This window comes from Carassius carassius, chromosome 40, assembly GCF_963082965.1.
Source record: "Carassius carassius chromosome 40, fCarCar2.1, whole genome shotgun sequence".
Lineage (NCBI taxonomy): Eukaryota > Metazoa > Chordata > Actinopteri > Cypriniformes > Cyprinidae > Carassius > Carassius carassius.
In genome coordinates, this window is record NC_081794.1 from 7,468,006 (window position 1) to 7,492,037 (window position 24,032).

General features: G+C 41.6%; 1 protein-coding gene across 1 annotated transcript in view; it reads right to left on the bottom strand.

Annotated features, from left to right (window-relative positions):
* Nucleotides 1–209: 209 nt before the first annotated feature.
* The window catches only part of LOC132122060 (mediator of RNA polymerase II transcription subunit 24), a 29,416-nt gene continuing 5,593 nt past the window's right edge, over nucleotides 210–24,032 (bottom strand). The window contains exons 9-26 of the mRNA XM_059531929.1: nucleotides 23,848–23,961; nucleotides 23,035–23,088; nucleotides 22,768–22,850; nucleotides 22,474–22,560; nucleotides 22,276–22,387; nucleotides 21,747–21,889; nucleotides 21,586–21,623; nucleotides 21,183–21,265; nucleotides 20,849–21,027; nucleotides 19,311–19,410; nucleotides 18,966–19,141; nucleotides 18,530–18,794; nucleotides 18,267–18,448; nucleotides 15,027–15,120; nucleotides 14,759–14,858; nucleotides 13,356–13,436; nucleotides 13,057–13,205; nucleotides 210–779 (exon numbers count right to left, since the gene is read on the bottom strand). Coding sequence (XP_059387912.1) covers nucleotides 663–779; nucleotides 13,057–13,205; nucleotides 13,356–13,436; nucleotides 14,759–14,858; nucleotides 15,027–15,120; nucleotides 18,267–18,448; nucleotides 18,530–18,794; nucleotides 18,966–19,141; nucleotides 19,311–19,410; nucleotides 20,849–21,027; nucleotides 21,183–21,265; nucleotides 21,586–21,623; nucleotides 21,747–21,889; nucleotides 22,276–22,387; nucleotides 22,474–22,560; nucleotides 22,768–22,850; nucleotides 23,035–23,088; nucleotides 23,848–23,961 — 2,157 coding nt within the window. The 3' untranslated portion in view covers nucleotides 210–662. The remainder of the gene's footprint in view (nucleotides 780–13,056; nucleotides 13,206–13,355; nucleotides 13,437–14,758; nucleotides 14,859–15,026; nucleotides 15,121–18,266; nucleotides 18,449–18,529; nucleotides 18,795–18,965; nucleotides 19,142–19,310; nucleotides 19,411–20,848; nucleotides 21,028–21,182; nucleotides 21,266–21,585; nucleotides 21,624–21,746; nucleotides 21,890–22,275; nucleotides 22,388–22,473; nucleotides 22,561–22,767; nucleotides 22,851–23,034; nucleotides 23,089–23,847; nucleotides 23,962–24,032) is intronic.

The following is a 24,032-nucleotide window of genomic DNA, read 5'->3' on the forward strand; positions in this document are numbered from 1 at the left end:
AGTTTTTCCTATGTACATAGATAATATCTAATGGTAAAGATATTTTAGAGTGTGAAACCAAAAATTATTCTGACTTCAGTGGAAATCTTATTTGTAACCACTGCTGAACTAACACTTTTGCTCATGCTTGTTGACAGGCGTAAAATACACCTTATGAAGAAATTCTAACAGAAGAAATGGCATAGAGATCTTCAACATTTTTACCATTTTATTAGTATTTTAGTAAAATATAAAATAATGGGGTTTTATATTTTGTAGGAAATTCAACTCACAGGCATTGTTTATAAAAACACACAAAAAGTTGTGAACACGCAATACTACATGAACTTTGATAACGTGTATATATATATAAAAAAACAAACATGCTGAAATTTTACTTTGTTTACTTATGATTGATGGAAATAAATGGAAAGTTAATGTGAGCAGTCAGCAGTCAGTGACTGTTTCAGTTTCAGGTATGCCCACGTATGTCAAATCAGAACTAACACTGAGCTGTACTTGAGACGTCAGATATGAAACCCACCAGCAGTTACAGGAATCATATGTTAAGAATGAGGGAAAAAAAAGTCTGTTCTCTCCTGGGGAGGGAAGATGAAGCGGTTTCCTTTGTCGTCCACCTACCAAAACCACATCTTCTTCGAGGCGCGTTAGAGTGAACTCCTCTACAGAGCAGCGATGGCTTTAGCTGCTATTCTCCGGCCCAGTGGAAGGCTCAGGTCTGTGATGGACAGCACAGTTTTGGGTTTTGCCAGTGCCTGAAGCTTCACCAGTTCTGAAATCTGTGAAGACAAAGTATTTCATGAAAGACTTTTCACTGTACAATTTTGGGCTGGCATGATAATAGTTAAACTGATAATTATGATCATTGTGCGCCTCCCTGAATCTTATTTGCTGAAGGAAATCAAATACTTGTTTCTTACAAATTTTTGAGGTGCTGATTCCCAAAAATAGTGCCTATTTTAGATAAGATTAGATTCAACTTTATTGTCACTGCACATGTAGGTACAAGGCAACGAAATGCAGTTAGCATCTAACCAGAAGTGCAATAAGCAGTAAGTACAGAATATACAAGGTCTATAATATGTACAATAACTATACAGATAAGTATTATGGACATAATTTACAGATTTTAAATACTATTAGCATGATCTACAGATAGGTGTACTATGAACATACTATACAGATGGATTATGTAAAAGTGTATGTACACTATAGGCAGAACTATGAACATATGAACATAATTACACTATTGCAATGGACAGTAAAGTGCATAGAAAATATTTCAGTGTGCAAATGGATTATTCAGTCTGTGTGTGTGGTGTGGGGGGTGTTGATGGGTGTCAGAGGGCAGAGTTCAGCAAGGAGACAGCTTTAGGGATAAAGCTATTCCTGAATCTGGTGGTCCTTGTCTGGAGGCTCCTGAAGCGCCTCCCGGAGGGCAGGAGGTTAAACAGTCCATGGTCAGGGTGAGAGAAGTCCTTGAGAATGCTGCGAGCTCGACGTAGACAGCGTTTCCTCTGGATGTCCTCAAGAGCAGTTTTCACCACCCTCTGCAGTGCCTTGCGGTCAGCCACTGAGCAGTTCCCATACCAGACTGTGATGCAACTGGTCAGGATGCTCTCAATCGCATACCGGTAGAAGTTCACCAGGATGGATGAAGACAGCTGGTTCTTCTTCAGTGTCCTGAGGAAGAAAAGGCGCTGGTGAGCCTTCTTGACCAGGCTGGAGGTGTTTGTGGCCCAGGACAGTTCCTCCGAGATTGTGGTTCCCAGGAACTTGAAGCTGGAGACACGTTCAACAACCATCCCGTTAATGTGGATGAGGTCATGTGTGCTTCCTTTCTTCTTCCTGAAGTCCACAATGAGCTCCTTAGTCTTATTGGTGTTAAGGAGCAGGTTATTGTCAGCGCACCATGTGGCCAGGTGCTGTACCTCTTCCCTTTAGGCCACAGTTACTCATTGCGCGGCTCGCGAGCCGCATGCGGCTTGTCAAGCTATAACTGGCGGCTTGCATAGTAGCTTACAGTATCACACTGCCACTTGCCTTCAGAGCATGTGAGGCGGGAGCGAGCGGGGAGCGCGAGCGGGCGGATCTTGGACAGAGCGCAGAGCGGCAATTTCAAAAGGACGGTGGACGGAGCGTCGCATTTCCCGCTCCAATTTCGCTCTGCTTACACCAACAGTCTGAAGCATGCTCAGTCAAGCCTGACCCTGAATCCACAGTCATCAACAGTAGACTATTTTCAAGCAAAACTCGGCTCAATAATGGAGTTCAAAAAGTAAAATGAGAATTCATACAGGTGTAGCCTATCAATATCAAAATATCAAAAGTCGCTCCGGAGTAGCCTATAAGGCGCATCAGTCAAAAAATGCGCCATGAAGAAGAAAAAACATATAGGCCTAGCCTCGCACTGGACTATAAGTCACATTTATTTAGAAATGTATAAAAAAAAATCTTATGGACGGGACAGTTCTCCGTTACGGACGTGAGCGCTCTGACAGCGGCACTAAGACTGCTTTAAAACTTTCACTGAGACCTCAAACAGAAAGCACAAAGCCTGTCTTTAAATTTGATTTCATTTTGTATTAATTGTATCTTAATTTTAATCAAGGTTTCATCAACCAATTGTCTGGATTTAATAAGAAGTAAATCGAAAATAGATAACCACGATACGAAGGAGCCGGTGTGAACCTGGAGTTTGTCTCATGAATGAACCGAAACTCAGCGTATAGCCTACTTGCCTCACAGACCCGACAAATAGGCTATATATAAAGCTTGAAATGTCTACTTTTAAACAAAATTCAAAACGAAAGAAAACAGACTGCTCTCCCTCCCATATGAAATGTGCATTTCTCTCAGGCGCGTTCACTACTGCGAAGATCACGAGTCAGCATCTTTCTAGCCGACAGACAAAAAAAAAATTAAATGTCTTCTGCTATATTTTACATATTGTGGTGGCCAGAAGGAAACCGTCCATCACAACGCAGCACAGTCACCTGCAGCACCATGGAGAGCACCATCAGAGGACACAAGGTCTGGGTGAAACAGTGGTGTTCAGGACCAAGGACAGCTCTAACACAGGTGTGCAGCATTCCCCTCTGACAGGCAGCCTCAGCTGCAGGCTGTTGGGCCCAATTAGTAATCACATAAAAGTGAACAAAGAAGCCACAGAAGGGGAAGACGAAGGGGAAGAGGACAGACACAGTGTTGGATGCATTCAAGCCCAGCCAGCCCAAATACCCTCTTGAAGATAGAGGCTTAAGTGACGGCGTGAGTAAAGTGAATCTCCTTGACTAATACTACACCTCTTCTGCCTCTTTTCCAGAAGTAAATTGATGCAGAAAGGAGCAACCTGAGAGAGAAGTACCTAAGTTCAAGTTTTCTCCCCGTTACCCTGAACCCTGCTTTATGACAAATAAAGAACTTTAAGTTTGCTCCAGTGACAGTTCGGCCTGGTGAATGATTTAATTTGAACCCCAGAGCTAACTCTCTCCGCTTGTGTGTGAAGGTTACATATGGTGGAGAATGCGGGCATGAGTTGAGCCTCGCCTGGGATTCAGACAGTAAAGAGAACCGCTAAGAAAATGGAGGAAGCCCTAACCGCCATTCTGCAGGCCCAAACAACCCTGAATGCTGCAGTCACAGAGCTCTGCCGAAAGACTGAGGCACACGGTAGGAGGCCCCAAGATTATCTGACCAAAATGACTAGAGAAGATGATGTTGAAACCTACCTCGACCTTAGGTCGAGAAAAAACTGCCCAAAGAGAGAGATGGCCCAGGGCAGACTGGGCGAACCTGATACTCCCTCTGCTAACTGGGGAAGCCCAGAAGGCCTGCCGTGACCTCACTGTTCATGAGGCAACAAACTATGAAGTGGTCAAGAGGTCAATCCTGGCCCAATATGGGCTCAGCCTGCCTGCCAAGGCCCAGCGTGTCCATAACTGGGAATACCGTCAATCACTTCCAGCACGGGCCCAAGTAACCACGTTAACCCGCATGGTAAGAAGCTGGCTAGACGAAGGAGAGGGGCCACCTGCGGTAGAAAGGGTGGTGATTGATCGGTGCACACGTGGCCTGCCTACAGATGCAAAAAAATATGTGGCTCAACAGGGACCACAAAGTGTAGATGCCTTGATTGCACTCCTAGAAAACCATCAGGTGACTGTGAGCTTGATGAAACCTGAAGTACCCAAAAACCTCTCTTGGAAACCAAGACAAGAGCGAGAACCTCCTAGGAAGCACCCTGACGTGGTCCAAACTGGACTCCTAAAAACCCAAGGAAACTGGAAAGATGAGAGGCCTCTACGAAATCCTGCTCCATTCCGATGCTTTACGTGTGGGAGGGAGGGACACCTGGCCCGGGATTGCCCAGGCCAAGAGGAGCCGATGCCCACCGCCAGTACCTCGGAATCCAGGTTCCCCTGCCATTTTCTTACCACCTGTTGGGCTCATGAGGGGACGGCCGCCCCTAAAGTCCCTGTTAAGATTGGGGGCAAAGACACAGAAGCACTTATAGACTCAGGCAGTATGGTAACACTAGTCCGGCCAGAATTTGCAGGGCCTATCATGGGAAAAGAGATCTCCGTTTCCTGTATTCATGGGGACACCAGAAACTACCCCACTGCAGAATTAAACATGGTCACCCCACAGGGCCAGTTCCGAGTACGAGCAGGGGTCGTCGATCACCTGCCAGTCCCTGTCCTCGTGGGCCGAGACTGTCAAGCCTTTTCTGCATACTGGACAAGCCGAGCTACAGGGGGGAGGAAATCTATTCGGCGCAGAAGAAGAGACCATCTATCCAATCACTGTGTTTTTCTAACCAATGCAGGGACCACAGATGCAGATGAAACCAGCCCTGAAGAGCCCCACAATAGTAATAGAGGTGAGGAGCATCACTCTGACTCCACTGCCACTGCCTCAGAAGACGCTGAATGTGTACAGATTCGGGACGATATAGAATCCCATGAAGTGTTCTCTGAATTTCCCCCGGCAGAAATCCTCCAAGGAGAAAGGCTGGGATGGTTCGGCACCGCTCAACTGCAAGACCCGGTACTGAGCCGAGCGTGGGGAGATGCCCAGGTGATTGAGGGCCAGCCACAAGTTGGGGTGAGTAGACTCACTTATCCACATTTTATGATCAAAAACAGATTGTTGTATAGAGTGGATCAGCAAAGGGGTGAAACTATAAATCAGTTGCTGGGCCCCAAGCCATACACCACTAAAGTGTTATATCTCGCCCACACTCACCTGCTGGGGGCCATTTGGGGACAGAGAAGACCTATGAAAGGATCCTCACGTGTTTCTATTGGCCCGGGGTTAAAAAGGCGGTAGAAGACTATTGTCGTCACTGTCCTGAATGTCAACTCAACAGCCCCAAGGTAACCTACCGAAACCCCCTTATTCCTCTACCAATCATTGAGACCCCTTTCAGCAGGATTGCACTGGACATTGTGGGACCGCTGCCAAAATCAAACCGGGGACACCGGTACCTTCTAGTCATCCTTGACTATGCCACCCGATTCCCAGAGGCCATACTTCTCCGATCAGCAACCGCAAAGGCCGTCGCCAGAGAACTGGTCCAACTCTTCAGCTGGGTGGGGATCGCAGATGAGATCCTTTCTGACCAAGGTTCTTGCTTCATGTCTACGGTTATGAAAGAGACCTGCCGGCAATTGAAGGTAAAACAAATCAGAACCTCCATATACTACCCCCAGACTGATGGGCTGGTAGAGAGGTTTAACAAAACCCTTAAACACGTTAAAGAAAGTGATTGACATTGACGGGAAAAATTGGGATCACCTGTTACCATATGTCTTGTTCTCTATTCGAGAGGTCCCACAAAGCTCCACTGGTTTCTCACCCTTTGAACTCCTCTACGGGCGACGACCTCGAGGGATTCTGGACCTCGCTAAAGAGAGTTGGGAACAGCAACCATCACCACACCGCACCGTCATTGAGCATGTTGAACAGATGCACGACCGAATGGCAAAGATATGGCCGCTAGTAAGGGAACACATGCAACAGGCCCAACAACAACAGGCCAAAATATACAACAGGGGAGCCAAGATAAGAGATTTTCACCCCGGAGAAAAGGTATTAGTACTAGTACCATCCAACGAGTGCAAGTTCCTGGCCAAGTAGCAGGGACCCTATGAGATTGTAGAGCGGGTGGGCCCGGTCAACTACAGAGTGCGCCAACCTGGCCGAAGGAAAGGCCAGCAAATCTACCATATAAATCTTCTGAAAATGTGGCATGAACCTATCGCGCCTGCAAGCAATGTGCTCACAGCCAGTGTCACTTCTCCTATGACCCCGCAGGTAAAGATGGGTAACCAGCTCTCCCCTAGGCAAAAGCAGGAGTTACGTGAACTTGTGTGGCGAAACCGTGACATCTTCTCAGGTCTGCCTGGACGGACCTCCCTTATAGCCCATGATATAATAACTGAACCAGGGAAGGTAGTTAGGCTGCGACCATACAGGATCCCAGAAGCAAAACGGGAAGCCATCCGGACCGAAGTAAAGAAAATGCTTGACCTAGGTGTTATAGAGGAGTCCCAAAGTGCGTGGTCAAGTCCTATCGTCCTCGTACCCAAACCAGATGGGAGTACACGATTCTGTAATGATTACCGAAAACTGAATGAAGTTTCCCAGTTCGATACCTACCCTATGCCAAGGATAGATGAATTAATCGAGCGACTGGGCCCTGCATGTTTCATCACAACCCTTGACTTGACCAAAGGGTACTGGCAAGTACCTCTAACCCCCCAAGCCAAACCAAAAACCGCCTTCTCCACTCCTGAGGGGACCTTTCAATACCGGGTTCTTCCTTTTGGGGTCCACGGGGCACCAGCCACGTTTCAAAGACTCATGGATAGAGTCCTCCGTCCCCACCGGCAATATGCTGCTGCATACATCGACGACATTGTTATCCATGACAGGAGTTGGGAGGAGCATCTTCACCATCTAGAGGCTGTATTACAAGCATTACGGTCGGCAGCTCTTACAGCAAATCCAGGCAAGTGTTCACTCGCCCAAGAGGAGGCCAGCTATCTAGGGTACACGGTTGGGAGAGGAAATGTGAAACCCCATCCTAAGAAAATTGACACCATACTTACCTGGCCCCGACCTCAAACCAAGAAACAGGGAACCTTCCTTGGGCTACTTGGTTACTACAGAATATTCATACCTAGCTTCGCCACAAAAGCAGCCCCCCTAACGGAGTTGACCCGCAAGTACCTCCCAAACCAGGTGAGCTGGACCAAAGAAGCAGAACGGGCCTTCATCGAACTCAAGCAGTCCCTCTGTTGTGAACCAGTCCTCCAAGCCCCAAACTTCAACAAACCGTTTGTTCTACAAACCGATGCCTCTGAAGTAGGGGTTGGAGCAGTTCTGTCTCAGTTGCAGGATGGCATGGAACACCCCGTCATGTTTATTAGCCGTAAGTTGCTGCCCCATGAGAAGAATTATGCCACAATTGAAAAGGAGTGTCTTGCTGTAAAATGGGCTATTGAAAAATTGAGGTATTACCTGTTGGGTCGAAAATTTGTTTTAATAACTGATCATGCTCCCCTAAAATGGATGTCTCAAAACAAAGGGAAAAATGCAAGAGTCACTCGCTGGTTTCTTCAGTTGCAGGACTTCCAGTTTAAGGTAGAACACAGGGCTGGGAGTTCTCATGCGAATGCTGATGCCATGTCCAGAAGGCATGACTGCTCTTGGGCGTGCGCTCCAAATAGGAGTTTGGAGCTGGAAAAGGGGGTATGTGGTGGCCAGAAGGAAACCGTCCATCACAACGCAGCACAGTCACCTGCAGCACCATGGAGAGCACCATCAGAGGACACAAGGTCTGGGTGAAACAGTGGTGTTCAGGACCAAGGACAGCTCTAACACAGGTGTGCAGCATTCCCCTCTGACAGGCAGCCTCAGCTGCAGGCTGTTGGGCCCAATTAGTAATCACATAAAAGTGAACAAAGAAGCCACAGAAGGGGAAGACGAAGGGGAAGAGGACAGACACAGTGTTGGATGCATTCAAGCCCAGCCAGCCCAAATACCCTCTTGAAGATAGAGGCTTAAGTGACGGCGTGAGTAAAGTGAATCTCCTTGACTAATACTACACCTCTTCTGCCTCTTTTCCAGAAGTAAATTGATGCAGAAAGGAGCAACCTGAGAGAGAAGTACCTAAGTTCAAGTTTTCTCCCCGTTACCCTGAACCCTGCTTTATGACAAATAAAGAACTTTAAGTTTGCTCCAGTGACAGTTCGGCCTGGTGAATGATTTAATTTGAACCCCAGAGCTAATTCTCTCCGCTTGTGTGTGTGAAGGTTACAATATTCATAATCATTAATTTTGCCGGTTCGTTGTGACAGCTTTTAGGTTCCCTTAAATGTTACATGAATGCATCAGCACTGAAAACATAGAGATTTTTTTTCTTTTGGGGGCATTTTGTTTGACATGCATGCCAGCTTTCGCTCATCGCACTATTAAAGTAAATCTGTTCTTAAACGAAAATGTATTGGCCGTGTTATTTATTTTTTGTGGGATGTCCAATTTATATGTAGAAATGCACATTTGCAAAGGTGACTTAGTATGTTGTTGTAAAAGTGGCTCGCCTTTTGATTTTGCTCTGCCAATGTGGCTCTTGTGAAAAAAATAGTGAGGATCACTGCTGTAGGCAGTCTCATCGTTGTCTGTGATGAGGCCAATCACCATGGTGTCGTCTGCAAACTTAATGATGGAGTTGGATCCATGCACAGGCTTGCAGTCATGGGTGTAAAGGGAGTAGAGGAATGGGCTCAGCACACAGCCCTGTGATACGCCAGTGTTAAGTGTGATGGTGGTGGAGTGGGTGTGGCCTGACCGAACATGCTGAGGCCTGTTGGTCAGAAAGTCCATAATCCAGTTGCAGAGGGAGGTGTTAATGTCCAGGTCTCCAAGTTTTGTGGTCAGCTTGGAGGGAATGACGGTGTTAAATGCTGAACTGAAATCAACAAACAACATCCTAACATACGTGTTGTTATGGTCCAGGTGTGTGAGTGCAGAGTGCAGCACTGTGCATACTGCATCCTCCGTGATCCTATTTCTGCGGTAGGCAAATTGGTGTGGGTCCAGTGTGGGTGGGAGGCAGTCTTTGAGGTGTGCTAGGACCAGTCGCTCGAAGCACTTCATAATGATGGGTGTGAGTGCTACGGGGCTATAGTCATTCAGGCACGCTGGAGAGGAGTATTTCGGTACTGGCACAATGGATGTGGACTTAAAACATGTTGGCACAGTTGCTTGAGTGAGGGACAGATTGAAAATGTCTGTGAAGGCCCCTGCAAGCACACGTCCAGGAATGCCATCAGGGCCAGCAGCCTTGCGTGCGTTGATCCGGCTCAGTGCAGTGTGGACATCTGTGGAGGTGAGTTTGAGAGGTTGGTGGTCTGCAGAGTGTGTAATTTTGGTGGCCGTCTCCTTGTTGTCGCTGTTGAAGCGAACATAAAAATCATTTAGCTCGTTAAGGAAGGAGACGTCTGTGACCGTTGGAGTGGAGTTGCTTGACTTGTAGTCACTGATGATCTGGATGCCCTGCCACATGCTTCGGGGATCAGAGTTGGAAAAGTGTTCCTCTACCTTCAGCTTGTAGCAGTACTTGGCTTTTTTGATGCCCCTTTTCAGGTTAGCCCTGGATTTACTGTAGGCCTGAGCGTCATCTGACCTGAAGGCAGTGTTGCGGGCTTTCAGCAGAAGTCGCACCTCCTTGTTCATCCATGGCTTCTGATTAGGGTATGTTGTTATCTGTTTTTCTGTTGTTACACTGTCAATGGTGGAGTTGATGAGATCCAGTACAGAGGAGGTGTAGATATCAATGTCCGTGTGAGAGCCACAGGCAGCCTGAGAAGCAAACATACTCCAAGACAGGTTTCAACACACTGACTGAAGTAAAGAGTCTGCTCCAGTTGGCCACACTTTGATGGTCCTCACTGATGGCTTCACACGGTTGACGAGGGGTGAATACTTAGGGGTGAGAAACAAAGAAAGGTGATCAGACTGTCCGAGGTGGGGGAGGGGGTCGCGATGTAAGCTCCATTAATGTTTGTGTATACATGATCCAAAGTTTTGTCTCCTCTGGTGTGGCAGGAAACATGCTGGTGAAATTTGGGGAGCACTGTTTTTAAATTGCAGTGATTAAAATCACCCGCGACAATAAAAGCAGCCTCCGGGTGAGCAGTCTGTTGTTTACTAATGGCTGCATGAAGTTCGTTCAAAGCAAGCTTGGCATTAGCATCCGGTGGAATATAGACCGCGGTTATTATGGTGGAAGTGAACTCCCGTGGCAGATAAAAAGGTCTACATTTAACCATGAGAAACTCTAGGTTAGCTGAGCAGTGTCTTTCAACAATGACAATGTTTTGCGCGAACACAGCAGTTTTCCCAAAACATCTGATGTGCATTTCACTCTTGACCATGAAGGACAGAAAAGGCAGGCTTAAATATGTTAAAAATAATTTGGATAGACCTGTGGAGTTTTATGGAGCGATGAGACCAAACTGAGACCAGTTTCATTATGGGAGTACTTGGCTGGTGCAGTAAGTGGAAGTGTTAAATGTATTAAGGACATCAAGGATTCTCTGAAGTATTAGGCCATTTTCTCAAAGACTGAAATGTCTTTTGTGCAGAGACTGAAGCTGATGATCACAGGAATTTCCAGCAGGGCAAGCATACACGACCAAATTTACTGAAGCTTGGTTGAGAGATTGTTCTTGAGTGGCCTGTTCAGTTTCCAGATATAAATCTCCTTAAAACAAAAGATTATGAGTGATCTGAGTGAATGTGATTTTTTTTTTTTTACTTTAGGTTCCAACTTATACTATTAACTAAAATATTAACTATTATTTCTGCCTCAAAGTCCTAATTTGCTGGATATTAATAGTTAATAGTAAGGTAGTTGTTAAGTTTAGGTAAGGGGTAGGTTTAAGGGATCTAAAAATATGATCATGCAGAATAGGGCATTAATATGTACTCTATAAATACAAACATGCAATGATGTGGAAGTTTCAAATTTCAATATTTTATTCAGAATACAAAATAGATGACATATCAAATGTTTAAACTGCGAAAATGTATCATTTAAAGGAAAAAATAAGTTGATTTTAAATTTCATGGCATCAACACATCTCAAAAAAGTTGGGACAAGGCAATGTTTACCATTGTTTGGCATCCTCTCTTCTTTTTATAACAGTCTGCAAACGTCTGGGGACTGAGGAGACAAGTCGCTCAAGTTTAGGAATAGGAATGTTGTCCCATTCTTGTCTAAGACATGCTTCTAGTTGCTCAACTGTCTTAGGTCTTCTTTGTCGCATCTACCTCTTTATGATGTACCAAATGTTTTCTATGGGTGAAAGATCTGGACTGCAGGCTGGCCATTTCAGTCCCCGGATCCTTCTTCTATGCAGCCATGATGTTGTAATTGATGCAGTACGTGGTCTGGCATTGTCATGTTTGAAAATGCAAGGTCTTCCCTGAAAGAGACAACATCTGGATGGGAGCATATGTTGTTCTAGAACTTGGATATAACTTTCAGCATTGATGGTGCCTTTCCAGATGTGTAAGCTGCCCATGCCACACGCACTCATGCAACCCCCTACCATCAGAGATGCAGGCTTCTGAACTGAGCACTGATAACAACTTGGGTTGTCCTTGTCCTCTTTAGTCCGGATGACATGGTGTCCCAGTTTTCCCAAAAAGAACTTCAAATTTTAATTCGCCTGACCACAGAATGGTTTTCCACTTTGCCACAGTCCATTTTAAATGAGAGTTGGCCCAGAGAAAAAGCCTGCGCTTCTGGATCATGTTTAGATATGGCTTCTTTTTTGACCTATAGAGTTTTAGCCGGCAACGGCAACTGGCACGGTGGATTGTGTTCACTGACAATGTTTTCTGGAAGTATTCCTGAGCCCATGTTGTGATTTCCATTAGCATAGTAGCATTTAGTAGCATTCCTGTATGTGATGCAGTGCCATCTAAGTGCCCGAAGATCACAGGCATCCAGTATGGTTTTCTGGCCTTGACCCTTACGCACAGAAATTGTTCCAGATTCTCTGAATCTTTGGATGATATTATGCACTGTAGATGATGATAACTTCAAACTCTTTGCAATTTTTCTCAGAGAAACTCCTTTCTGATATTGCTCCACTATTTTTCGCCGCAGCATTGGGGGAATTGGTGATCCTCTGCCCATCTTGACTTCTGAGAGACACTACTCTGAGAGGCTCTTTTTATACCCAATCATGTTGCCAATTAACCTAATAAGTTGCAAATTGGTCCTCCAGCTGTTCCTTATATGTATGTTTAACTTTTCCAGCCTCTTATTGCTACCTGTCCCAACATTTTTGGAATGTGTAGCTCTCATGAAATCCAAAATGAGCCAATATTTGGCATGAGATTTCAAAATGTCTCACTTTCAACATTTGATATGTTATCTTTATTCTATTGTGAATAAAGTTTATGAGATTTGTAAATTATTACATTACATTTTTACTCACAATTTGTACAATGTCCCAATTTTTTTGGAATCGGGTTTGTACTAATAAACAGCCAATATGTTAGTAATATGCAACTAGTTAGTAGTGAGAACTGAGTTTTTTTTTTTTTTTTCATCAACTTTACCAAGGATCACTGAAATGTGTATCATTAAACTTCCTATAATGATTAATGCGTTAGTTGAACTGTTTTTGTAAAGTTTAGTTCATGACAACAGAATGTTTGGCAGGATGGCTTCCTTGACAGGAAGTTAAATCATTTTGGCTGGAACCATACATGTTTGTCAGCATTTTCAGATCATCTGTACTTTTTTTTTCTTTCAGTGCACAGTGTACACCAAGCATGAAAGCCTGTGGATGCATGTTACCAATGCAAGATAACGTAAATGTCAAAAATGAATAACAGGAGGTTGTTCAGGTGAGCAGATGACTATGCTTATTTAATCAAGAGAAGTTAAAATTGATTAATTGTGCAGTTCTTCTAGAATACTGCATGTATATAAATATGTGTTGTGTGCATACAAGATGATTCTCTCACCATGGTAAAGGGCATAAATTGTAAGATGCTGCCCCGGCTACCTTGCTCTGAGCACTCCACACACTCCTCGATAAAGCTCTGAACAAACTGTGTGTGAGGACCTGCTGTCTTAGACCCCACAAGAGAGGAAATCAACAGGAACAGATTTGCTAGAAAGAAAAAAAGACAAGAATCTTCTTAGACTTTAATGGCACGACTTGTAAATAAGCAGTATGGTGGTGGTACAAATATGGTACCAGATGGTAATGTTATTAATCTATCTACTGGCACTACGTGATCAGCAGAGATGCAGCACAAACCTAGCACTCTGTTGAGAGGGTCTCTCATGTTGACGGTGTGAAGCTGAGAGGCAGACAGTGAACTGCTCATGGAACGGTCACCTAGAAAAGATAAGATGAGTTGGTCAGTTCTTATTTAACCTAAATGTAATGTTGGTAGAAACTGTATATATATATATATGTATATATATATATATATAAAATAAAAAAAAGGAAATGTGTGCTGTCACAGCAGCTACTGAAGCAGATTTCACTTAATCAAATACTGCTAACTTCCCTTTCTCGATTGACTGCATTAATATAATCAACACTTTCGCTTCCGGCTCTTCTTTTTTTCAGTGAAAGTGACTAAATAGTCCTTGCTTCCAGACACTGCTTATAACAATACTGCTTTAACTTTTATTTCTCCATTTCGATTTTCTGTCTACACATCCACAAATATAATATATTAATAAAATATTGTTTGGAGATGCTTTTTTGGATGGTGCCACATGAAATATCCATTGTTCATTATACACCGACAATACTATAGCCCACTGAATAATATTTGCTACACACAATTCTAAGGCTTCTAAGTTAGCAACATGATCAAAAACTTTGTATTACTTACTAAAAAGTTAATATAATTGCAAAAATGTCCACCTTCAGGTCATGGTACATGTCTTTATGCTGTGAAATATTTAACGATTTTTATAAAATAAGCATATTGTTAGTAATACTTCATGATGGACAGAAGCAACTTAGGTTTTCTTGGTTATCCATACATCATTTAGAAAAATCAAATGTGATACACAGTGCTTTTGAGAAATGTTGGTAGTTTGTTTTCTCAATCAACATTGTATTTCATTGTATTATATGTTTTGCCTCCAACAATAAAAAGTACAAAGCTTTGATCATAAGACTACACATTTAAAAATCATGTTACTAAGTTATACAACTAAGTTATACATAGGGTGACAAATGATATTAATACACATTGTAAGTACTGTTTTATAATCCTATAAATGCTTTTTTGCCTCCTCAAATATTATTTACATATTCTCCTATATCATACTGTAAGAGACACAAAAGGCTAACGCATCAGATATGATATACTCAAAAAAAGGTAAATTCTGTAGTCTAAATAAATGTCTTTTGTTCCTGACAATTACCTAATATGTCAGACTATACATCTACAGGATATAAGTGTCTTTGGTAAATATGAGTATTTTTTAAATCTTGTGTCACTGGCATATTGAGTGATACTGCCACAGGAAGCACAAAACTATCGCAAGCTATGTTGCATTTTTGTGGGGATTTTTGCAGTATATGCGGTTTTGGTTAACAGTTTCTAGATTGACTAATAGATAAAAAAAAAAAAAAAAAACATGTATAAAAATTGCATTCAAATGTTTTTGTGCAGCTTGTGGCAGGCAGGAAATGACCTGGACTGGACAGCATGACAGTCTCATCCTCATTGGAGCTGAGCAGCCGCATCAGTTTAGACGGTTGTGTGTCGTCTAAAGGAAACAGACTGGTGTAATCCTACAACCAACAGAAGAAGAGTGTGTTTAATACTAATAACACCCATGCTTAGGTTTTAAGAATTGCATGCTTAATGGGCAAGACATGCGTGTGTTAAGTATGCGACTATGTGTGAGAACACAAAGAATGACAGTTAACAAAAGCTGTGAGAGAAACCGTGGGACTGACCTCTATATCCTCGCGTTGTCTCTTGCGCTGTTGTGCTGATGCTTGACCCTTATGGTGAGATGAGTAAGAACTAAGAGCACACCATACTGACAACCTATAACACACATATACAAACACATTATCACATACATACATAATTTATATATATATATATATATATATATATATATATATATATATATATATATATATATATATATATATATATATATATATATATATATACACACAGAAATACATATACATATCTTTTTTTATATAAAAACCTTGTGAAATTAAAAAGGGAGCTTGGTGGCTTTAAGTTCCTGTTTGTTAGCTACATACTACTACATGTACTGTGAAACATTGACAACAGACATTAACATTTGGTCTCACTGCATTAAAGCAGGTGGAAAATCTGTGTGATGACAGGAGATTTATATCAAGCATATTTGACCTCCTGTAATACATTGATTCAATTACTCTAATTAAATTTACAGAAAAAAAAAAATGGAAAGAGAAACCAAGAAGAAAAAAGGCTGACACCTCAATGTATATCAAAACGGATGTTCGTTTATAATCACAGACTGAAAAAGGGAGGAAGTGGATCAAAGAAAGCACGTAAAAAGAGAAATGGGAATAAAGGACTGGGGTTCATTCATACATTACATAAATTCACCATTCATTTATGAAACAATTCTTTCGGAGAAAAACTACTGACCTGCAAATGCAAAACCAATGAAAGTATTTAAACAGATTGTGAGGGCTCCATCTGTCTTTCCATATTAACTCAAGTACATGACAATGTGGACTTTCCTGTGGTGTCAATAATAGGGGTCAACTATAGAGGGACACAGACGTCATTGTCATAGAGGATATTGTGAAAGATGGGACACTAATGACTAGGGCTTTCCTCGACTAAGGATTTTTCTGGTACAACTAGTAGTTGTTCATTTGAAGCATTAGTTGATTAAACACACGTTTATTAATAAACTGTTTAAATCATTATAATTGAGCCTTTAATCGCCTACATAGCCTAATAAACGCTCAAGTACATTGCATAAAGCTTGCCACAGCAGAAGGAATGATTATGAATGTGGCAGTGAAAAACAGTAGGAAGACTGCATTAATATTTTAATAATTTGATAAACTAGTGCTTTCTTTGTTTTCAGCTACAGATATGAAGTCGTCGACACTGACTCTTTATCTCCGTAGTATGATGTGCTTGTATGAATGTTTCATACGGATTACATAATCTGAGAATTTGTTTTCCATTTGAATTGTTTCACTTGAAAAGTAGACATTTCACTCTATATAGGTATATTTTTAACGTCTGTAAGGCAAATTTATACACAGAGTTTCGGGCTTAAGTTCACAGACCGAGACTGCAGAAAGCGCATCCTGTTTGCTTTCATTATTTTACAAAAGCACGGTATTGTGTTCACACAATTAAACAATGTCTTTACAGATTCAAAAGATGCATTACATTTATCTGTATGACCAAAAATTACGGAGCATTTTAAGAGCAAGTGAGTGCACTGGTGCCTCCATCTGGCCTGCAGCAAGCGCTACTGTTCAGCTCCACACTCTGCCCAGATTCACTCTCTGAACAGCACATATTTGATTACATAAGATTGAGCGGCCATGTAAAGTTGCTAATTCTTACATATTTCAGATGAGAAGCCATATTTGAGGTTGATGAAGGCGAGCGTTTCGATGTCCTGCCTGACGTACTGCATTACCATAGACTAGCCGTTAATGATCTGTTAGTCATGGACTGCATGACTTCACCTATGGATTTTTATGGCCAAAAGTTTTGCCAGTGACATAAATGTGTTTTGCTGCCTAAGCTGTTGTGGTGTTTATTCACATTGTTTCTAGATTATTGTGCAGAGTGATCAGATGCATAAATAATTGCTAAAAGCTTAATTGGGCAAAATAAATAAATAATAATAATTACCGTCTTTTGATCCTGATACAAAATGATCAGCTCACATTGACTAATCATATCAGCAGAGCATGTTAAAGTGTAAATGAAACTGTACTAATACTAATTTGATTGTAAGAGCAGACTGATTGCTATAAAAAGTGGGAAGAAGTGCTTCTAATCATTGTGTTCTTGTTAGCAATGGTTACCTCCAGAAAACATGTGCAGCCATCATCTCTTTGCATCAAAATAGCCTCACATACAAGGAAATTGCTACAAAGAATATTGCACCTGAAAGATCCATTTACCAGATCATCAAGAACTTCAAAGAGAGATTTTTGCCTGCAGTGAAGAAGTGTTCAGGACGTCCCAGAGTGTCCAGCAAGTTCCAGGACCGTCTCCTCCTGAGGGGTCAGCAACAGAATTGTGTCACCAGCAGTGCAGAGCTTGCTCGGGAATGGCAGCAGGCTGGTGTGAGAGCATCTGCATGCATATTGAGGCCAAGACATTTGAACAACAGCCTGGTGTCAAGAAGGGCATCAAAGAAGCCACTTCTCTCCAAGAAAAACGTCAAGGACAGACTGAAATTCTGCAGGAAGTTCAAGGATTGGACAGCAGAAGACTGGTGCAAAGTTATTTTCTCTTATGAAGCTCCCTTCCGACTGTTTGGGACATCTGGAAAATGTATTGCTTTGAGAAGAATAGGTGAATGCTACCATGAGTCCCATGTTGTGCCAACAGTGAAGCATCCTGAGACCATCCATGTGTGTGGTTGCTTTGAATAATGAATGGTATCAAAACGTCCTGTTTGAGCGACTTCTTCCAATGAATCCATAAACAATTTGGTGATCATCCGTACATTTTCCAGCATGATGGAGCAACATATCACAAAGCAAGAGTGATAAAGAAGTGGCTCCAAGACCATCACATTGAAATCTTTGATCCATGGCCAGTCAGTCCTCAAAGGCGAGTGGACCAGCAAAAGCCCACAAATTGTGACCAACTATTGGGGCGGCAGTGGCTCAGTAGTTCATGTAGGTTGTCTACAAACCGGAAGGTTGGTGGTTCAATCCCCGGCTCCACCTGACCAAGTGTCGAGGTGTCCTTGAGCAAGACACCTAACCCCAGCTGCTCCCGACGAGCTGGATGGCGCCTTGAATGGCTGACACCGCAGTCGGTGTATGAATGAGTGTATGAATGGGTGAATGTGAGGCAACTTGTAAAGCGCTTTGGATGGCCATGTGGTCTGTTGAAAGCGCTATATAAATGCAGTCCATTTACCATTTACCAACTGTGAGAACTAATAAGGCAAGAATGCAATAAAAAGCTCATACTTTGCAAGGGCTCTCCCTGGAGGGTCTGCCAGGCTGTGCCAGTGGGCAGGGTCAGTGAGGAGACGTGGCAGAATGTGACCCAGCAGGGTGAGGGTGATCTGTTGGGTGTCCAGGCAGAAGATACTATACAACAACTCAACCACACGAGACGCCCACTCCTTACGGGTCTCCTTCAGGAGCTCCTACAACACAAACACACAATCAGGTCTGATAACAGATACAGTAATCATAATCTGTAGTAGCGCAAACCCAGACACATTTACCTTTACCAGGTTGTTAGTAAACCAGAACACTCCTCCCATATGTAGTAGGTTCTCAAAGAGATGGAATGCATGAGAGTCCACCCAGCCCTTCTCCAGAACCTCCCTAAATTGAGTCTGCAGAGCCTGGCGGATGGGCAGACGTGCTGGGAGTAGGTTCCGGTAGGGAATGGGCTCCTGACCCTCGACTGCTGGTCGCAGGGAGAGTCCTGTCTGCTGAAATACATCAGCACACATGTGCTCCAAGATAGAGCTCATGATCACCACACTGGACATAGTGAGAGAGAGAGGGAGATAACAGTCTTTCAAAGATATTCAGGGATGTTCTGGGAGGACCAAGATCTGCAGAGTTTAATTTGAACCCCAATCAAATCATGACAACTAGCAAATCAAACTCATGATGTGGGAATGTGGCCTGGTGTGTGTAGAGATTCCTTACCGCTCATGGTAGAACTGCAAAGTGTTTTCTCCTGACATAGGGGTCATGAGCTGACGAATCATAGTCTGAGGTTTTTCTCTCTCATCCAAACCCAGCATCCGAACGTGCGCCACCAGCCATGCCACGGCACATATGGCCATACTGCACACCTTTCCTTTGATGTTATCGGTAATCTTCTACACTCGCAGAAAGAGAAAGAGACTTCTTTAATGACAGATAATACAAATGAAACTTCTGTATTCCTACAATATGTTCCAACTATGATTTTCCTATTTTGTCACATGACTCCATGACAATAAATGCCTTATTGCATTTAGAAATGAAATTCCTTATGAAACTCCTTACCTGAACAGCCTCCACAGATAAAACTCCATTCTCCCATGCATTCAGAACCTCCAGTATAGCTGCAGGAGTGCTGAGACATATTTCATGCCATTTCATCTGACTGAAGAGAGAGCACATGTTTGACTAACAGATCCTTAAAGGATCAGTTCATCCAAAAAGGAAAATGTTGTCATCATGTACTTACAGCCATGTCATTCCAAACCTGGATCAGTTTCTTTCTTATGTTGAACACAAACGAAGATATTTTAAAGAACCAAACTGTTGTTGGTCCCCATTTACTTCCATAGTAGGGAAAGAAATCATATGGAAGTCAATGGGGACCAACAACTGTTTGATTGCCAGCATTCTTCAAAATATCTTCTTTCAATGTTCAACATAAGAAAAAGAAAGTCATACAGGTTTGGAAAGACACGAGGGGTAAATGAGTAAATGATGACAAAATGTTCCTTTTTGGGTGAACTATAAAAAAAGAAAAGATTTATAAATCAATTCATAATCTGTAGCTAATTTGACTCCACACACACAAAAAAAAAAAAAAAAATTACTTCTCCAAACATTCTTAAGATTCTTTCCCTGTCCTGGATCTGTATATTCAAATTCTTCATCAAATGCAGTATTTTTCTTTTTTATTTAGGTCCAAGGTCAAATTTGGTAGGAATGCCTGCCAAAATAGTCATTTTATTCAAGGAAATACTTAAATTCTATACTAGCATTATATATGGTATTTAAGCAGTTATGTCATTTCAAGACAACATATTAAAAATTTGTTTTTACTAACATAAATATTAATGAAGACTTCTTTTACACATTTCTCAGATAAAAATACCAGTGCTGTCGATTTAACCTATATTTAAAGTTCATTTGGTGCAATTAAGAAAAATAAATAAATAATGCATTCAAATTATCAATGCTTTTAATGCACCCCGCACCAGCCCAGACCTGTATGCCTTCTTAAATTGATGTATATAATTGCATGCTGTTGCTGATGTATGGAGGAATGTATGGAAATATTTTTGAGTGATGGCACAAAAAATGATTCAGTAACACTTTAGAATAATGGTCCATTAGTTAATGTTAGTTAATTAACCTGAACAAACAATGAACAATACATGTATTACTGTATTTATTCATCTTTGTTAATGTTAGTTGATGAAAATACAGTTATTCATTGTTAGTTCATGCTTATTCACAGTGCATTAACTAATGTTAACAAGCACAACTTTTTGTTGATTTGAATAATGCATTAGTAAATGTTAAATTAAAGGAACATCAACTAGGATTAATAAATGCTGTAGAAGGATTGTTCTTGCTTAGATTATGTTAACCAAAGTAGTTAACTAACATTGACTAATGGACCATTATTCTAAAGTGTTACCAATGATTCGTAAACTATTTAAACCAATTTACAGAAATGAACTGAACTGAACCAAGTCTTACATCACTAGAGAGGGTGCTATACTGTAGAAATCAATGTTTCATGAACATGTTCATGTGACAGGTATGATTGGTATAGGTAGCTGATACGAAGCAACACTTACACAAGCTTCATCTCAGAGGAAGAATTAAGCAGGGCCACCAGACTCTCCACCTTCCCAGACTCAGGTCTGAAGCAAGGGTGGTCTGGATTCAGGGTCTTCCCTTCCTCTGGCATGCATGTCTGCAACCAAGTCTCAAAGAAGGGGGTCTCGCCCGATGGGCTGGGGTCCGAAAGAATCACCTGAACAAGTTTGGTGAATGATGTGATCAGTCATTGCAAGATGTGATTATGAATTAAGAATGGTACATAACTTTATCAGATTGTAAATTACATCCATCCGGACTTCATCTCAAACACTTGCTCTTTAAAATAAAAATGTTTGTGTGGAAACTGACCTCTGACCCATAGGTCTGCACGACATGACACAGCATGAGGAAGGAGATGTCGAACAGTAGAGCTCGTATTGATGCAGATTTCGCTAGAAAATATATTATGTTACAAATTAAATTGCTCTCAGATTCCATGGGTGACTAAATCGTCACACATTCTCACACACTAAAGCTAAAAATGACTGAGACAAGTTCACATGGCAGATGTGGTAACAAACCTCAATACTTGAGAACTAAACAGAGTGCACTTGATATTTCCGTTATCATTAAAAAAAAAGATACACAAAGAGGACCATTAGAGGTGTCCTGTAATTTCATCTAGCCTAACATTTTAGCCTAACACCCATCTAAAAAAGTTATTTTTTAACAGGCTGCATGTAATCATTGCAAAATAAAGCACATGACTTACATCCTTCTCCACTGATGTGTTTTGGAAACTCGTTCAGCCTGAAAGAGAACAGCAGATATAGATATATACATCTCCTAGACACTCTGTTCGTGTATTTATTTGGGTTAAATATATAAACTGATCCTGATGCAATGTATCCAGTCTTATTCATATTGTCTTACTTGATGAATTTGCGAGCAAAAGACTTGAGTTTTCCAGTCGCTGCGGCAGCAGCCAGTAGCAAATCGAGACTCTTTCCTGATAGCATGTGACCCAAAACTCCCAGCAGTCCATCAGGAGACTTAGAATGATCCGCGTCCACTGTCTAGACAACCAGAAAGGAAGGAAACCTGTGACTGAATGGTAACACTTTACAATGAGGTTCTGTTTTATAACATTAGTTTAATATATTACTTAAAATGACTAAAATACATGCTTAACTATATCATAAACATGAGACAAAAACTCATACAGGGCATTTTTCCAACAATATATTGAATTTGAGGGGTATATAAATGCATTCTATAGGCTACATGTTGTTCAATACCAATTAACTGTATAAAAAAGTAAGATGACCCACATAAAACTGGGGTGGGGCAGGTGCATTAAATGCATTATAATTTTAACATTATTTTTTCATTACTAAAAAATTTACTTTTTTTTACTTATTAAATCAACAGCCCTAAAAAGAAGATAAAACCAGATGAGAACCTTGAGGATGTTGGTGACAGTTGGTTCTGCTCTCAGGATGAGGCCTGGGTTGGGCTGAATATTGGCGTTCTCTGCCGTCTTCAGTCTAGGTGCATGCTCTCTGTCCTCACTCCTGAAGAAAAAAAACATTTATGGAACAGAGAGACATGTTAATAGAATATGTTTATGCTTAAAATAAGAATTAAATATTGACCGTACCGTTTTGCAGTAAGACTGGCGGTGTTTGTCTCAGAGAGGAGGCCAAGTTTATTACACTCCTGCAGTAACAGACTCAAGCAATCACAGCTACACACACACACACACACAAATAAACAACAACAGCATTATAACATGTCATACCAGCTGAGCTAACACTATAGTATTGATAAATAGTTTGAGTTCACTGTTAGTCATTTGGAATAAAATACGTTTTTGTCCATACAGATCATTATTCTAACTTCCTGCGGTTCAGCTCATAGCCAATCATAATTAATACAGGAGCTGTTGACATACTTGCATCTCTGGTCAGCTTTATCCAGAAGTGGGGTGAGATTCAGAAGATAATCAAATGCCACATTCACATCCTCCATAAAATCCTGACAAACATACAAAGACGGGAAGGTCAGATGGAGTGATTCAAATTTTGAACGATGTGGAAAGATTTATTATGATGGCTGTCATATGAGGTGACAAGTGTCATGAGCAACGCAAATTGGAAACGGAACCAATATAGCTCAAACCCTGTAGGTGGAGGGGAGGTAAACAGTCAAATAATAGTACCTGTGTCTTTTCCCCTTGTGGGTACTTCTTCAGCCTTAGTAAAACCTGAGGAATCTGAAAATGTGACGTGAAACAGAAAAACTAAACAATGATTCAATGTTCACACTCCATAAACAACAGCTTGACACTATGTGAACTCCAAACAAAATTTATGGAACAGAGGCATGCAATAACGATGAGGAGCCTTGTTCTTCTATTAAAGTGATTCTTGGCTACTAAAGCCAAAAAAAAAATTCTGAGAAAATTCATCACTGTTTTCCAAACACAAAAGGAGAAGCTGATGCTTTTTCCACAGAATGACAACAAATGCAGGCAGAAGTTTGCCAAACTTTAAAGAGGACAAAAAAACACCAAAAATTACTTATAGCCTACAAAAGTCGGTCAGTCTTACAATAGTCTTATTCAAGAAAGAAGAATCATAAGAAAGACACTGATCACAAAAATGATGTTTTTAAAATGACTTTTTTTTTTTTTTAAGAAAAGCTGTGGAGTTCGCTGACGACTCCATAAAAAAACACTTTGAAGGCTGTCTTTTACTGGCCATCTAAATCATAAAAAAAATATGAACATATTTTTTGTCATGACCGACTTATAGTTGAGCACAAAGCATACATTTTTATATATTTTCATAGTATTTTGAATCATTCTTTTGAAAGAGTCTGTCTCAAGATGGAGCTCTGTCTTAACTGTGCTCTGCATAGAGTAAACGCATCCTTGTATTTGTGTCACACGCTGCTGGAGTGAAAAATCCAATATTTACCAGATCCAATATTACAATCCAAAGTTCAAGAGTGATTGGTGACTCAAACACACCTTTAGAAAGGTGAAAGCTGTCCATTTCAGTTCCTCATTCCCCTCTGGAGATTCAATGAGCCCAGTGAAACAGGCCTTCCAGATCTCCAGCACAAACAGTGGAGTTGGAATACGCTATAAAGAGAGGGGGGGAAAAACACATTGGCAAAACCACACACACACACACACACACACACACACCACTT